Source organism: Rousettus aegyptiacus, unplaced genomic scaffold (genome assembly GCF_014176215.1).
Source record: "Rousettus aegyptiacus isolate mRouAeg1 unplaced genomic scaffold, mRouAeg1.p scaffold_m13_p_10, whole genome shotgun sequence".
NCBI classification, from domain to species: Eukaryota; Metazoa; Chordata; class Mammalia; order Chiroptera; family Pteropodidae; genus Rousettus; species Rousettus aegyptiacus.
Window position 1 is genome coordinate 86,920,540 of NW_023416285.1, and position 16,912 is coordinate 86,937,451.

Consider the following 16,912-nt stretch of genomic DNA (forward strand, 5'->3'; position numbering starts at 1 on the left):
ACTTAAGCCTAATGATAGGTTATTTTCTCTCGCACTTAATTATATGACAGAGACACTTCTCTTTTCCTCCTTATGATCAAAATAGCCCACTATTTATCATACCGCCATTAACAGTTTAATTACTAGTGACTGAGGAGGGTGATTTGCAGAGACCTAAAATTATGGCTAATCTCTAGAAGGAAAAAAAGTCATTTAGTGCTCAGATAAGATAAATATGTTCTAATGTTGATTTCACGAATAAAGCAAAATGTTTGATGTGGTAGGTATGTAATATCTAAGAGTCGCTGCTGCGAAATATGGTATTTTGAAATAATGTTTTTTAATATATTAATATCTGGTTATAGTAAAAAAAAAAAATGCCCCTCAAATCGGGTTTGCATAAGGTGAAATCCCAATGAAATGTTTGTGTGAAACATCACTATTAGTCATGTCCTTTAAAAAACAGGTAGTATATCGAATTAAACTTCCCCTTTAGGTTGTAATTAGGGAGACCATGTAATTTCTCATCTGAACTGGGGTATTTTCTTCAGCTTAAGTATTTACAGTGTTGGGTTGATAAACATGACCTTATTACAGGTTGATATAACTTTCAGCAAATTACCTTCATCCTTGCAACGAGTCATAAATTCCACACACACACACCCCCCGCCCCCCACCAGCTTCCAGACTGGGTCGTAGTTAGGGTAACAGTGGGATTACATTTCAGGCCCTCCTCCATAGTTCCTGGCTTCTTTCTGGCTCTTGTGTCCATGCGGGGTCTTTGCCCAGGATAACAATTCTGGCCCTTCCCCAAGGAGAAAGGATGACTCATTTTACTAGTGAGTTCCAGAGGACAAATGAGCATCTTTAGCAAAGCCTTTTTCTTGCTCATCTGCTTACTCACAGCAGGGGGATGTTGTGGGATGGTCTCAAACATGCGGCAAGCTCTCTGTGCACTCTTGTTGGAGGAGGCGAGGAGGGTGGGAGGCCTATGCGTGCTCATAAATTGAGTAAGCTTGATTTGAGGGGAATTAATTAGTAGCAGGAAGCCCATCGCAGCAACAATTAAGCTCCTTCCTCTAATCTGGCATGTCTAGGTGATGATGCTAATAGTAATCTTCATTTGTTTAATTTCTGCTTCTACTTCTTAAATGGTTCCATCTGTCTCAATGACTACTTGTTTTCAACCTAGAGGTAGGCAGCTATATTTGTTTAACCACAGGTTTAACTGCTAAGGTCAGTGGCTTAAACGTAACAGTAAACCAGGATACTCATGAGAGTTAAATGGAGAATATTTAATAATTATTTTGGACGAACTGGGCAACAGGTTCCCATAATCATTGTGGGTCCAACACATGTGATCCTTGATGCTAACTGAACCCATGCTTATCTAAGGAAGAGGATTTCTTTATTATGCCTTACTGCTTTTACAATTTTCTGCTGGGTGTGTTTATTTGATTTGGCTGTTTTGAGTATCATTCCACATTTGAAAATGTACTTCAGAAATGGACTTTCTCAAGTTAATTTTTCTATTCAAAACACAGAGCATTCAACCATTTATCTTCTTTCTCTTCTTATGTGAACTGTTCTCTTTTAGATCCATTATAAAGAAGAATATAAAAAGTCTAAGGACAAGTGTACATTTGTGACTGACACGCCTATGCTAAACCACGTGAAAAATATTGGTGCTTTTATTTCTGAGGTAAGGCATCAAAAGCTTCAAAAAGGCTCGCATTTTTTTTCTTTTTTCTAGTTATGTAGGGTTAAAGTCTGTGCATTAGAGAATAATATTTTTGAAAGCATCACTGAATGTTGGTGGTATCTATGCAATTGTGCAATTGTATGTACTATAAATTAATTCATGTAATATGACATATTTTACTGTCTGTGGTGGATATATTATATATGTCTATATTTTGACTCCAACCCTTTCCCGTTTACATAGAATTACTCTTGAAAAGGGGTATTTTTATTCAATAAGTAGAAAGTACTGGCAAGTTAGTCTTAGAAGTCCCATTATTTTATTTCCTAACAGACTTATTAGTTATGTTATCGAATATCCTTTTGAAAATATATTAAATTTAACAACTGATTTCATAAAATGTGATATTTTTGGTAAATAATTCTAAATCAATTTAAACTATTTTTGAGTAGCATCAGTTCAACAGAGATACCTATTTTGAAACCAGAGAGTGAGAAATGTACTACATTTATTTTCCAGCTGAAAAATCATATAATCTCTTTCCGAGAGCATTTAGGACCACAATATATGTTGCATTGAAAAACAGTGTTATGGCGATTTCTGTGATAAGGCATTTCTGCAGTCTGTGAATAGATTACTTAGAGAAGATAAACTTGACAAGAGAATGAATAAAATAGTGTTGTAAACGGCTGACCTCTAGTGTTTCATATGTTGGAAAAAGATCAACATAATATTTCTTAGAAATTTTTTTTTGCTAATGCGAAAAAATTGTGAGGCAAATCGGTAAATGTCCTTTTCTTATGTACCCAAATTTCCTTTTATTAAGTACCCAAATCCTTGTGGGAATGCAAGGTTTATACAGGACACATGCTCAATAAATCAGTGCTTCAATCTAGCTTTGAGTGGGAGTCATATCAGAGACTTGTCGACAGAGTGTGAAAAAACACCGTTTTGTTTATTTGTGTTAGCTGTTACTTCTCCTGTGCAGAGAAATTCTTGATATCTTAATTATTAATTGGTTCATTTGCCTGAAGGAGTTAACTGAAGAGCAAAAAAAAAAGTACGCAATCTGTTGTTACTTTGAACCTAACCTTCCCAAGTAAAAATGGTGAATGTGTGTTTCTCTTTACAGTACAGATTGAGATCACTTAGGGACAGTGCAGATTGGATGTGGGACGGCACAGGAAAAGCAGAAAAGTAATCTGTCCCCTATTGTGAGAGAAGGAGGTTAAGAAGACTTGAAAAAAGCAACCGTCCTTTGCACGCAGGTTCTAGATAGTATGTTCTAACTGTCGTATTTTCTGGAACAACTCAAATGTTTCATTGCTTTCAGACTTTTTCTTCAGGGATCAAACACGAAACTCTCAATACACACAAATAGATTTACATTTAGAAATGTGCATGGCTTTAAATAGAAAAATAGTCATTTTTTTTTTTCCCTGCTGGTCTCATTTAAAGATTGCTCTGTGATAAATTGGATTTATATTTCTTCAAAATAGGTTTACCAGATCCAGTAGCTAAGATTAAATGGTCTTCAGATTTTTTAATTAATTCTGTTTCTGAAGAAAGCAGTTTTAAAAATTTTCTTTCAGTATTTACAGTAAAAGAGAGAAATGTTTATTTATTTATTTTTCTTCCCCCCAAGGCAAAATACAAAGGCACCATTAAGGCGGACCTTTCCAATTCTCTTTATAAGCGGATGCCAGCCACAATTGACAGCGTCTTTGCAAGAGAAGTTACGCAGCTTCAGAGTGAGGTGTGGTTTTCCTGAATTATTGTATAATTATGTGGATAAAATATATAACCTAATGTAAATTATTTAAAAAGTTGTTTATCTTGAGTAGTAAATACTGAATGAAGGATGGAAGCAAGTGATATTGATGGCCTGTCAGTAGTCACTGGTGGAGTTGCAGAAAATGGAAAGCATAAGCAAGTTTGCGTTAGTCACATAATACTATTTTTCCTAATCTCATTCACAGCTATTAATAGAGCGAAATTTAATCTTATTTAAACAGTTCACTTAGACTGAAATCTTATAGCAAATATTAAAGTAGTCTCTGATTTAATATGTGATCTCTAGTGGAGAACATTCCAGAAGCTTATTAAAAGTCACACACAGAGTTAATGGTTAGATTGAGGATCCACATGTCTGGCCTCCATCAATTAGACAGGTGGTTCCTGAATTTCCTTCTCTGTGGATTTTTTTTTTTTTCTATTTGGAATATCTCAGGCTACCAAAAAGAGCCTCCATCAAGTGGAAGTGGCCATTTTAGTGGTTACAAGTTACAGACAAACTTAGCATCTGTCATCATGTAAACTCATTTTGAATCCACAAGAGTTCAAGGGTGATTTTACCTTTATAGTACGCCAACACATAAGGAATACTTAATGCACTTAATTTGTTCTGTTTCTTAAAACAGAATTTCAAAATAGAATATTTCACCTTTCTCACTCATCTTATTGTTTTGTTTTCTTCATAGCACAATCTGATTTTTTTAAACTTCGTTAATCTGTTCCTTGTCTTCCTAAGTGCCATGAGAGCAGGGACCTCATCTGTCTTGTCCCCTGCTGTACCCTGTGCTTAGAACAATCCCTGGCGCATAGGAAAAGTTTAAGAAATACTCGTAAAATGAATTTTTATTTAATTTGTTAATTTTCTTTCCAAGGAAATATTTCCTTTTACATAGTTTACATTCTTCATGCTACGTTTTAGGTTAATGATAACAGTAGACACATAGAAATGCTTACTATATGTTAGGTGCTATTCAATGCATTTTATATGTATATGTATATGTATATATATATATATATATATTTATGTCATTTAATCCTCCTAGCCAATCTATGAGATATCTCCCATTTTGGAGATGTAGAACCTGAAGCACAGAGAGGTTAGGTAACTTGCCGTAGGTCACACAGCCAATAAATGGCTGAGCCAGCACATAAACAAAGTTTGTCTGGTTCCAGAGTCTAGTTTCTTAACCACACACTGTACTGCCTCTTTCTTAGCATTTCTTAGCATTCCATCTATTATTATTATTATTATTATTATTATTATTATTATTAAACGAGTTTCCTTCTTTACTTAAATCTTTTTACTTTTAAGTAGAGGATACCTAGGTAATTGTAAAATAACCTGAAAATAGATTACTCTTCAAAAATACCAAGCATTGTTATCCTTGCAATATCCTTGCAATATTCATGGATATTGCAGAATAGCTCTAAGTACTTCATTATTACAAATTTAAATGTCTGCTGTGTACCCAAATTGGCAGTAAGCCAATCTCAACTATGCAACACGAGGCTAAAAATATATGGTGTCGAAGTTCTGCATGGCTGATCACGACTGACATGCTCCCCTCCATTTTTTTGGCTGTCCGCATCTGGTCATCTAGCCACTTGCTGATAATACTGACTACTTTGTAAAGCAAATAATTATAACACAACACTCGATACGTGACAAATAACGATTATGCAACAAAGAAGAAAAAATTTTTAAATCTATTATTTTTATACTTACTTGGGAAGGTAACATTTTCAGATATTTAAATGTTTGTTGCTTTGAAAGTACACAATGTTCCTGACCTTTTATAGCATGAATAGGTCTATAGTACACAGATATGTGCAACACAGAATTTGACATGAAAAATAATCCATTTCGTGTATTTTGGAAACTATTTTATTTTATTTTTGCCAGAATAGGTTATTGCTTATCTTGTTAATATGTGTTATCTTTAGTAGAATATGTGCCCTGGGAAAAATAAGTTCGTCCTTAAAAAGTAATGCTGCTTAGTGTTGTAATTAGTCACTGAACTTATTGATAAAGAAAAACCTCAACTCTGAATAAGGTATCTATTTTAAAGGTTTATGTAATTGTAACACCATTTCTTTAGATTTGTGTACATCAATTTAATTATTGTTAAAATTACCTGGTAAAATGACAGTCAAGAACATAGAACCATTTGACAGTGTCTGTGACTATTGAAATTTTACTGTGTCCAAATAGTATTGGATTTACGCTAATAACTTAAATTAGAGTATTAGCCAAATCTGAAATTTAATGGGCTTCTGGGTTCTCACAAAAAGTCTCCCAAACTTTTGACACTGAAACAAAATATCATCTTAAAACCAATTTGCAAACATTCTGAGATGCTTACATTCAAACTAGAGTGATGACGTGAAGTTAGCTATGGATTAGTGAAATCCTTCTCACCAGGGCTGTTTCACGCAGAGGCTAAATAATCCCATATTACAGAAGGAATACAGGATACTTAGGCATCCAAACCAAGGAGGTTTCTGAGAACCTATGTTTTCATCTATACTGGTCGAGGGGTCCTGTTTCAGGAGTGTCAGAGGCATCTGTGCTATTGACTAGAAGTACATTTACCTATAGAGTAGCTTTAAATTTTGCAGTAAGTCAGGAATACATGTACATCTTATATATGCATATAGGAGATATATATATATACTATGTGATCAAATATATATGATAAATGTATACATTACTTATATAGACATATTTATATGTAAAGTATACAGGATTATGACAAGAGTCCTCCACTGGTTGGGTGTCCAGTTCTGTAGCAACCTTAATTCTCAAGACATGAAGAAAACTATTGATCTAGGGAAATGCTACGCAATAATGACAAATCCTAAGAAATTAAATTTATCAGGAAATTTATTAGCTTGACATAATTTTCCATTAGCTACTTTAAGGATGAAAATTAATATGATAAATTAAAGTTCAGCTCCCTTCGATTTGATGTAATCTTAATTCTAAAGTGGTGCTTAGTAGCAGCTATAAACGAAATGACTGTTTTAATGCTGCAGGTAGAAAATTATATAGCCTTTTTAAGAAAGAGTTCTTTTTAAAGTCATGTTTGATGACTCACCATATCTGCAATGAGTAACCAATGATCAGCTGCATTAGTTACATTTATAAAGTCACAAGTATGATAGTCAATCTAATATATAAAATCAGGCATCCAGCAAAAAGCTAGTTCTTTTCATTTAAGTGGAAGGAACAAATCTTACAGTAATCTTTTCTCGGCTTAATAGACTTGGCCACCCATTAAACTTCTCCCTCCTCCCAAAGTTATAGAATGTAATGGAACTGAAATAATGGACTTTCTAAGCTCAAATGGAGGTTCTTAATGGGTTTTCTGTTTAACATAATTAATTGGTCAAAATGTAAAGATATGCTCATCAGAATTAGGTATCCCGAAGGATTAAATCTCTGGACAGACTCTAACGAGATGAGCTAACGTGAAGAGTTGCATGTGAGCTGTAATAATAGACTAGATATGCAGGATTGGATGTAGGAACAGGGCTGGGTGGGACTGAATAAGACTTGAAGACATTAGTAGATAGAAATCTCGATATAGCCATCAAAAGGGAAATGTGATCTATGGAGGCATTGATCACATATAGCATATGAAAGACGATAGTCTGGATTAAATGGAATAATTCTAATGAGGATAGACTATATCTGGAACATTCTGGGCACCTTGAAAAAGAAAGAGATTAATTGGGATTTGTGCTGAGGGTGTACAGGTATTCGGTACTCGTCGGAAGTCATTGTCAGCCATGTTCCCATGTTCAAAGTTCCGTCCTGTGAACTAGACTCTTCCTGTCTGGCCAAGTATATGCAGTTATGGGAAGTTAGAGTTGGGTTTCATTAAAGGAGGAACTTTGTATCAGAGCTTTCAGAATTTAAAAACTGCGATGCCCCAGCTTGAATTCTCTTTCACTGAAAGTTTTCAAGAGAAACTCAGTGAAGGAAGTAGAGAAGGGATTTAAATATTGATAATTATCCTAGATGGCTTTTGTTTTTGTGGTCATATTTGATGATTTTATTTCTTAAAATACTTTTGTAATTAAGTTTATGAGAATGTTTAATAAACTCATTTATTCATCCATTCTCTAAAAATTTATTGCATTTCTACTCTGTCATTCACTATGATAGGCACAGGATATTAAAAGATGAATAAGATAGAGGCATAGCTCTCAAGGAGCTCATATTGGTAACAGTTTTTCCTTAAATTTAACTGTATTCTTTTTTATTGAAAATTAGATCTTGTTTTATTCTTGATAAAACTGTTCTAATTTTTGTTTTTAAGTTGCCTTTTTTCTCTTGGGCCATGTAGTACTTACTTTACCTATAAACTTTGGTATGTGTCTAAATTAATTTTGAAATAATTTATTCATTTATTTCTGTTTTATTCTCACTCATTCAGTTATTCATTCATTTATTTATTCACTCACTGAGTGGATAGATGTTTAGTACTGCTTTGTGCTAGGCACTGTTCAGGGTTTTGGGCAGTCAGTGAACTAGACCATTTTGTTCTAGTGATGGCAGAAAGAAAATGAGTGATTTGACAGAAATTAAACAAAGTATTTAAAAACTGCGAAGGAAGTAAATAGGAGAATGACAGAGACAGAATAAGGGGATAATTTATTTGCAGTCTTCTGGTTCTTTTAATTTCTAATTCTCTTATTGAATTTGGTTGCTTCTACTGTTGAAAGAATCATTCTCATACTTTCTCTCCATCCGAGTATGAAAGAACTTTAACTTGGTGATAATCGATGGCATTAAATGATGCTTCTTTCTCTAACAGGGGATAGGGCTTGACATGGGTGAGAATTTTGCCTGTGTTATATTTTCTCCCAAAAGTTGGGGCATTTAAATATATATTATAGCCATGCCTATGATTGTGTGTGTGTGTGTTTTTTCTTAAGATTGCCTACAAGCAGAAACATGATGCTGCCAAAGGATTCTCAGATTATGCCCATATGAAGGAGCCACCGGAGATCAAACACGCCATGGAGGTTAATAAATACCAGAGTAATGTAAGGAGGCTGTTCCATGTGATTTTCTGGGAAATCGTGCTTAACCCACATCAAAGCTAATGGCTATTTTGCTGAAATTTAAATACGATAACACTGCTATTCAAAAAGAACTTAATTTTTTTTTAAATTTTTATTTTCCATATTCGGTTCGAAGTACATCTGAATTATTCTGTTAACAGAATAATTAAAATCTGGTGGAATGCTTTTAAAATGTCAGTCACTTGCAGGCCTTGGAAATTCTGCTTTGAATGAGACAGATGAATACTGTGGACCTATTGGGTTATTAATATTTCTTAGGAATCCCTTGACTTGATGGGGAAGCTCCCGTGGTTTCCAGTCTAGGATTGGAGAAAAACTGGGGGAAAGTACACTGGAAATCAATGGCCCAGGGACGAATCCTTCACAGATGCTAGTGAGATCATACCCCACTAATGTTTCTTTTAGAACGTTGGCGGGGAGCAAGGTATCCAGTTAGGACCCATGGCAAACGGAAAAGCAGTAGATGAGTAATGGCTGGCTTGGAAGCAGAAGCCAAGAGGGCGGAAGTGAGTTTGTAGAAGATGAGTTTCTTCTTTGGTTTTAAGTTAGCAAGTACATCAGAACGTTCGTGTGTTTGCTCTTTTATCACTGTTCTCCTGGTGGCCTGGAAGAAAAATGTCTTCCTGAAATCGTAGAGAAAGCTTATTTATCTCTCTCCTCTTCACGAATCCTCTGCTCTCTGGAAGGAATGAATACAGGACCTGTTTGTCAAGGTGTGGGTTAGAATCGGCTAAGATAAAGTATCTATCCTAGTTGGGTCAAGAAACTTGCCTTCTTAGAAAATGACCTGAACCATCATGGTCGTATCACACAGGGTCTTGTCCCACCACTTAGTTCTCTTACTGAATGATGCTTTGCAGGCTCTGTGTCCTCAGAGCCCCAGCTGTGCAGAGTGTCCTTTGCAAGATGACAGCAGTTAATCTGATATTGAATTATAGTAGGGTCAATGCTTAAGTAAAAACTGAGTGAAGTTTTACATTTTCGTCCAAATGTGTAAACATATGCCAATACCAAAAGCACTTTTCTAAGATGGTTTGAGATTGATGAGATGAGGAAACTCTATGTCTGTCATTACCAGCAAGGTCATTTTCAGGGGACGCTTTATAAGAACAGTTTGCTTACAGAATGACCATAATAATTATAATGACTGCCACTTAGCGAGCACCGCTGTGTACTAGGGCTGTGCTGAGACTTTGATCATTCCGAGTCTCGCAAAATCCTGTACCAATTCCTATTTTGTAGATGAGGAAAATGAGACTAAATAATCAAAGCCTCCAGTTGGCTCTTTCTGTTAGCCCCTGCTGGCCTCCCTTTGAAAGGTCACTGGCTATTGGTCAAGATTTTAAATGAAAATTTTAAACTCACGCAGAACAGGTTATCCTTAGAATTCAGACCAATGGCTCCAGCGCACTGCACAAAAGAAGGTGTCAGTGTGTGGGGGATGGGGCTGGCATCACGCGGACTCCTCTGGGGGTCCCTTTCTCACTCTGTAATGCAATGAAATCCAAATACAGAAGTTCCTCATTGCAGACCTGCGGTTATTATTTTAGGTTCGCCTTTTCTTTTAAAAGGTCTTTGATTGAGGGATTGAGGGAATAGCGTACAAAGCCCTTTTCGCCTATATTCAATACTGTGTACCTACGGGGAAAGGGACGTATTTACTTATACTCCTCTGCCTACCAAGCTCAACCTTTACGTGCTGAGTTTGTACATATAATAGGATTTAGAAAGTGTTTAAGACTATTTGCTCAGATTTGAAGTGAGAAGGATATTTGTATTCTACCTGTGAAGTAGTTGATATTCCTCTGGAGTCAAGGCACTTCGAATAATACATTCGTTGTCTCTACCATATGAAATTTGATGGAGGTTTTGAAAGCCACAAGGAAGGAAGTACATCTATGTTGGGGTTCGGTCAATGAGGCTGCAGCATCCCCATGGGAGACAAAACCTTCTTCCCATAAAACTTCAGTCTAATGAAATTCATTCACAGAGAATTTCCAGATAGGATTACCCTTTCATAATGTGCAATGTCACTTTGCAGTAAGCCTGTAAATGACGTAATTTAATTTTAAATGAAATGTGTCGTCACAGGTGCATCTGACTTATGTAGACACAGTGCAAGAGGGCATCTTCGTTTTTACCTTTTTAGGCTTCCATCCAAATCAAGTCGGCTCTCTAATATCTGTTAAAGACCCAAGAAACTGAGACGACTACCCCTCCAAGCTTTCGTTTCTGCCTTTTTTCCACTCAGACCTGTTATTGGAACTCTCAGCAGTGGGCCGAAGGGAACGCTTTATTTTTCAAAACGTTTCTCTCCTTTAGCGATGCGTGTGAGCAGATGAGGGTAGGTACAGGGTTCTTTGTGACTGGCCTCTGAGTAACTGGGAGTTCCAAGGGGAGGAGTATTTGGGGGGCGGTAGTCTCTTTTACCACCCCAAAATTCAATGATCAGGAAACTGGGAAAATATATTTCTAAGAATATCCTCTTCTGTAGCATATCATAGAAAAGGAATTTGGAGTCAGACTAGGGTTAAAGTGCTCACTTTGCCACGTGCTGTCTGCATGGCCTTGGACGAGTGACTGATAACTTCAAATCTCAGTTTTTCCATCTGTAAAACTGGTCAGTGATCTTCATCTCATTCGGGTTCTAGCAAATGTTATGTGAAATGATATATATAAAAGGCTCTGCAGGGCAACCACTCCTTAAAATATGAGTCCCATGTGGTCCCCCTCTAGTTTTAAAGGGTGATTTAAGATTTAATTCGAAACAATTAAAAAGAATTAAGATTTTATGAATGGGCCAAATCAATATGAAATTTATATTAAGAAGCATTTAGGTCAGAAGGGCTCATTCAAAAGGTTCCCAATACCCATATAACTATCCATCTTGTTGATACTGTAATCAAAAAATGATTAAAAGAGCCAATCTAAATCCTTTCGTATCTTAAGGGAGGCACCCCTGCCAAATTTTCTAATGTAATTAGAGGAACTGGAGGTATTTTTCCTGCTGCTTTTCCCTAAAGATGAGCTCGTAATGAAAACCTTGGTAATGTTACTAGTCCTCATCAATCTTACCAGAGACATGAAGTCCAATGGTTCTGAAGTAAGTCAAACAAATTTTAAACTGCCATTTTACATCTTATAAGTAATGTGGTCTGTATAGACTTGTCGTGAAATTAGAGTGGTAAACTTTTCTGAAACACCTTATTGGTAATCAATTCAGTGTGTATTAGAAAGATGTGTTCAGCAGGGAAAACAAGAGATTCAATGTTCTTTTCAAAAATGATGTATGTACTTTCTTCATGTTAATAAAATCTTATCAGTAGATGAAATTTCTGTTCCATCAGAAAGTGAAAAAGCTTAAAGATGAATCAGTAAAATGATACTAGGAAAACATTTAGGGCTATGTGATTCCTTGATGTGACTTAGAATAATAGTTCTTTTAGGATAGGGTATTAAAATAGGTATATTAGTGTTTCGTTCATCTCTAAGACAGGTTAGTAATATCGATTCTGCCTTCTTCACCAGATTGTGGTGATGGTGGAATTAAATTATGAATAAGAAAACTTAATCATTTCCCATGAGTTTTTATAAACAACAGTAATAAAAATGATGAACTATTCTAGACACAGCTCTGTCTTTTAGATTGAAAACTGTTCTGTCTTCTGATGACTATCGGAGCCTCCATTTACTTATACTTAAAAAGTTTATTCTCTTATAAAAATCATATTTACAATTGAATACTTTAGTCTTTTTTTTTTTTTTACATGCAGTATGCCCAGCCAGAAATAAGCCTAAGATAGAACTTCATGTGCCTCTTTGATGATGCCCTGAGAACTTCCTAGTGTGAGAGTTTATGATGATAGAAGTGTTTCTGGAGAATGACCGAACTGCTGTGCCAAGATTGTACCTAAATACAGATAATACTATTCGCTTCTTTCCCACAAACTTAAAAGATATATGTCCTCTCTGGTTTCTTCCCACTAAGAACCATATTGACCTTCATCAGAGTAGCAAAGGGCCAGTTGGATTTAAGTCTATCTGCTCAGACGGCCTTTGGCCCCCACAGGTGTCTGTCAGTCTGTGGGTCCCATCCTGCCTGCCATCCCTCAGCTCTCAATCTTCCCATCTCCAGGTGCTTGAATTTTATCGGAAGGGAAATCTTGGTGGAGATTTTGCTTCTCTTTAGTTTATTAATTCACCTCTTGAGGAATCTCAAATTACTGCTTCCTAAATATGAAAAGCTTGCTGAAAAGTCACTGAGAATCCTTTTTCTGCTCACATGTCTGGCTGTGCATGGAGAAAAATAGCATTCATTTCACTTCTGCCTTTAAAATTGAATGAGTCACTTACTGGCCCAGTCCAACCCAGAACAATACAAGGAAGAGGATTCTGGATAATAAGGTCCATTGGGCAGGTGTGTCGATGGAGCCCAGGTGAGCTAATCTGGCACAACAGGACTAGGGTGAGGACTTAGTGAATGAATGTGTGTAAAGGGTTTGGAGCTGTGCCTGCCCCGCTGGACATTTTGCATTAAGGTAGGAAACGTTCATGGCCTCATGAAGCAGATGTAGAGAGCTTTAAGGCGAGAACGACGGAGACTGGAAGACAAAATGAGATGAAAAAAGAAGCAGAGGGGGAAAGCGAACATGGTGAGAGAAGGAAGGGATCCAACTGCAGGTTTTTATAGGGTTTACACCTTTGTTGGAGGCAGCGAAGAGCATATTGGACGCTGCAGTGAAACAGACGGAACGGAGGCAGTGCAGTCAGGAGTTCCTACATTTAGTGAGATAAATCCATCCCGTGTCAGGTCAAGGGAAAAACAAGGATTTATGCGTTTGCGTAACTGGAAAATTCGGGCTGCCTTCAGGCATAGCTGGATCCAGAAGCTCCACAGTATCACCAGTCTCTCTCTCTCTCTCTCTCTCTCTCTCTCTCTCTCTCTTTCTCTCTCCCCCCATCTCATGGGTCTGCAAGCTTCTGTGGCTTCACTTGCAGACAGACTCTGTCTAGGTGGTCTCAAGAGGACAGCTGGTATTTCCAGAATTATATCATCTTTTACGGCAGCTCTTTCTCTTCCAGCCTCACGTCCTTCAGATGACTCTGGCCTTGTTTGGGTTGGGTGTCTGCCTTCTTATTCCTCATAGTTTCCAACGGGGTGGGGTGTCTGATCGGACAGCCTGTCACATGGCCGATCCTGCCACCAGGAAGGTAGGCTGCATTTGATAACCCCACCGAACCACACGGAGTAAAAGGAGGGGCAATTCTCAAATTAGGCAGCTAAAAAATACGAACACGTGTCTACTATAAAAGAATAACTGAGGAAAATGATCCATGTTCAGACGCCCTTGCAGACAGCGAAAACCAGGACCTGGCGGCTCTCAGTGTCCCTTCCTGTGAACTGTCCCCAAGCAGTGACGCTCCGGAACATGGGGCTAGTGACCAGGCTCCTGCGCTTCTCTCCTGGGTGGCTCTGTGGTGTCCCCTTCTTTGAATCTGCAGCTCACGTCAATCTTAATATTTGTTTTGAGTCACATATGCTGGCCTCTAATTTGCAATTTACATGGCCGACGGGGCCCTATTCAAGTCCCCCTCCCGCCGCCTTTGAGCCGCTCACCTCTCTTCCCACCGTCATTAGGCCGAGCAGCATATAATTAGGTAACCCACGGAAAGCTTCGATTTCTGAAAGGGTGCAGCTCTTTTCAGAAAGTAAGGGTTTCCATTTTACCCTCATTCTTTTCTAAACAAAAAGACATGCCCTCCCTATGGTTTTCCTATGAATGTAGTAACTTAGAAACAGCGAGTCTTGTCGGTGGGTAATAATTTTGGTTTGTTTTCACCTGAGAGTGGCTGTTTGTTTACACAGCTTGTACTTAACTCAGTGTAGGCGGAGTTTGATTGGCTATCGTTTGTGGGTGAGTGTGTAGCTTTCTGAAGCCAATGGAATTGGTTTATTCTAAATCCCTAAAGATTTCAAATCCACCCAACAAAATAACTCACTTTTCAGCTTGTTTTTATGTTTCTTTTGTTACCTGCGTGCACACAAAACGTACCCGAAGTTACTTGTTAAGGTAAAGCCTATAAAAATAGAAATACTAAAGAAACAGACATTCTTGCTGAAATTATGCTAATTGTATTAAGCTGTGTTCATTCATCAGACAGGTTTATTATTATCAACAAGTTGAAAAAAAAAGTCTTGATGATGAGACAAATGAAAGGTCTTAGAAATAAATAGAGATGTATATAAATGTTTCATTGAAATAATATGAAGTTTTAATACATTATCATGTCTTATACTTGATATTATTTTTGAAGGAAGAAAGAACCAGTGTTTGTTTGTTTTAACTCTGCAAGTTTGAAAGAGAAATAACAAGATATATTGAATTATCTAGAATACTGGTTCACAGTGGTCAACTGGGGAATTCATTAAAATACAGATTCTAGGGCCTGTTTACTGAAATTCCATTCCAGAGGGGTGGGATAGACCTCAGAAATCTAAATTTTAAATAAGTAAACCAGATGATGCTATGGCAGGACATTTGCAGGCAGTATTAGAAATATTTGTTGTGGGTTCCATCTTTCTGTGCCTTGAGAGAATAAAGATGGTGTCATTTTTGAAACAGTTTCCATATCCTTTGCATTGTAACTTTAATAGAATAGAATAGAATGGAAAAGTTGACCAGCCCTTGGTGCCATTACATAATAGAATTGCTTCTGGGAAATTTTCTTTAAACCCATGAATGATCTCAAGAAATAGAGAAGTAGATCATCTGATTTCTCATCCCATTTGTCAGTCGAGTTAATCTAGATGACTACTGTCACCTAAAGTACATTTTGAAAATATATATATATATAAAAATATATATATATTTATATATATATATATAGTGTGTGTGTGTGTGTGTGTATTAAGTCTTTATTTTCCACACTTTGATTTGATTGTATCTAGTGTGCATTTGGGAGATAAATATTCCTTAATGTAATTGCTTTTATTTTGGGAGGATCAAGTCATTGCAATGACACATACTGGATAATAAAACTATTGGTACCCATGACTGGGCTTCTCAGACATTCTCAGCATTTGGAGAGTCCGGTCAGAAAAAGGAGAGAAGGGTGTGATGGGGGCAGTGAGAGCTGGAGAGTTATATATCTTCGCATACACTAACCCCCGGAAGTGATTTTCTGTATTCACGCACTGGGGCTTATCCTGCATCCACTGGGGGTAGAGACTGCGATGGGCATGTTAAAGCCCTTTATGAGGATGCTGTGTGAATGAATGTGTGCATACACACTTCTATACTGTGACCCGCTTATGAGGATGGTATATGTAAACTCCTATAAGACTAATTTTGTGCCAAGGTCTTGGGCTCATATTTCTTATGTTGTATAAACTCAGTTCATGTGTTATAATGTCAGTGAGGCATGGGTATAGTAAAAAGAGACTATATCCAAATAAATATCGTGCATAAAAATTTTTAGAAAAACTATGTGGTCACTGGGCTCTCTAAGGTGATTAAGGCAAGGAAAAATAATATTATGAACATTAAGACTAGTAGTAATATGAAATCATTAATTTCTTTTTTCAATCAAAATTGTCTCATTGTTCAGATTTCTTATAGAAAAGATCTGCAGGACACCCACGTGTATAATGCGAAGCTCGACAGACCAGACATTAAGATGGCAACGCAGATCTCCAAGATCATAAGCAATGTAATCTCACTTTCTTATCTTGAGCAGAAATGATCTCTTATTTTTGCAGGAGACAAAGCATGGCTTGGGTCGTTGGGTAGTTCATTTAATGAATAAAATTAATCAATCCACATTAATGACATCTCGGTTTTTTTCTGAGTTATCCATTTGACTGTGTAAATTATTCGGATATCTGTAGAAGCTACCCAAACTTAACTTGACTATGGCTAGTATTATCATACCTTTAGAGCAATAAGTACTGTTTGGGTATAAGATAACAGTCAAATGTCTCAGCTCGAAAGTCAAGGTTCTCAGTCATCTGGTCCCATTTTATCTCTTACTTCACCAGAGGGCTTCATTTGGCCTTGTTCTTGCCTTGTTGCTGTTAATTGTGCAGATTCTCTTCTGCCAACATTTACCCTTGTGTATGTCCTACACATCAAGGCAGTTTCTTATCTTCCCTAAGGCATCCTCCTTGGCTAATACTGTTTTACTTGAACACACCTAAAACCCTGGTTAAAAGTAATGACTTAACTTGATCCAAATAGTTGAACAACATGAGCTTTCATCACCTTAAAAATAAATAAGTATTTCCTAAATTCAGCGGTGTGTTAATCTAACAGGGTTAGATCAGTTTCCGAGATTAAACAAGGC

The 16,912-nt window shown here is 36.9% G+C and overlaps 1 protein-coding gene across 4 annotated transcripts in view; it reads left to right on the forward strand.

Annotated features, from left to right (window-relative positions):
- Positions 1 to 16,912, forward strand: part of LOC107499789 (nebulette) — a 101,185-nt gene that overhangs the window by 5,451 nt on the left and 78,822 nt on the right. For all 4 annotated transcript variants that reach the window (XM_016124314.2, XM_016124290.2, XM_016124331.2 and 1 more), the window contains exons 3-6: positions 1,577 to 1,681; positions 3,327 to 3,437; positions 8,420 to 8,530; positions 16,178 to 16,279. In XM_016124314.2, coding sequence (XP_015979800.2) covers positions 1,577 to 1,681; positions 3,327 to 3,437; positions 8,420 to 8,530; positions 16,178 to 16,279 — 429 coding nt within the window. The remainder of the gene's footprint in view (positions 1 to 1,576; positions 1,682 to 3,326; positions 3,438 to 8,419; positions 8,531 to 16,177; positions 16,280 to 16,912) is intronic.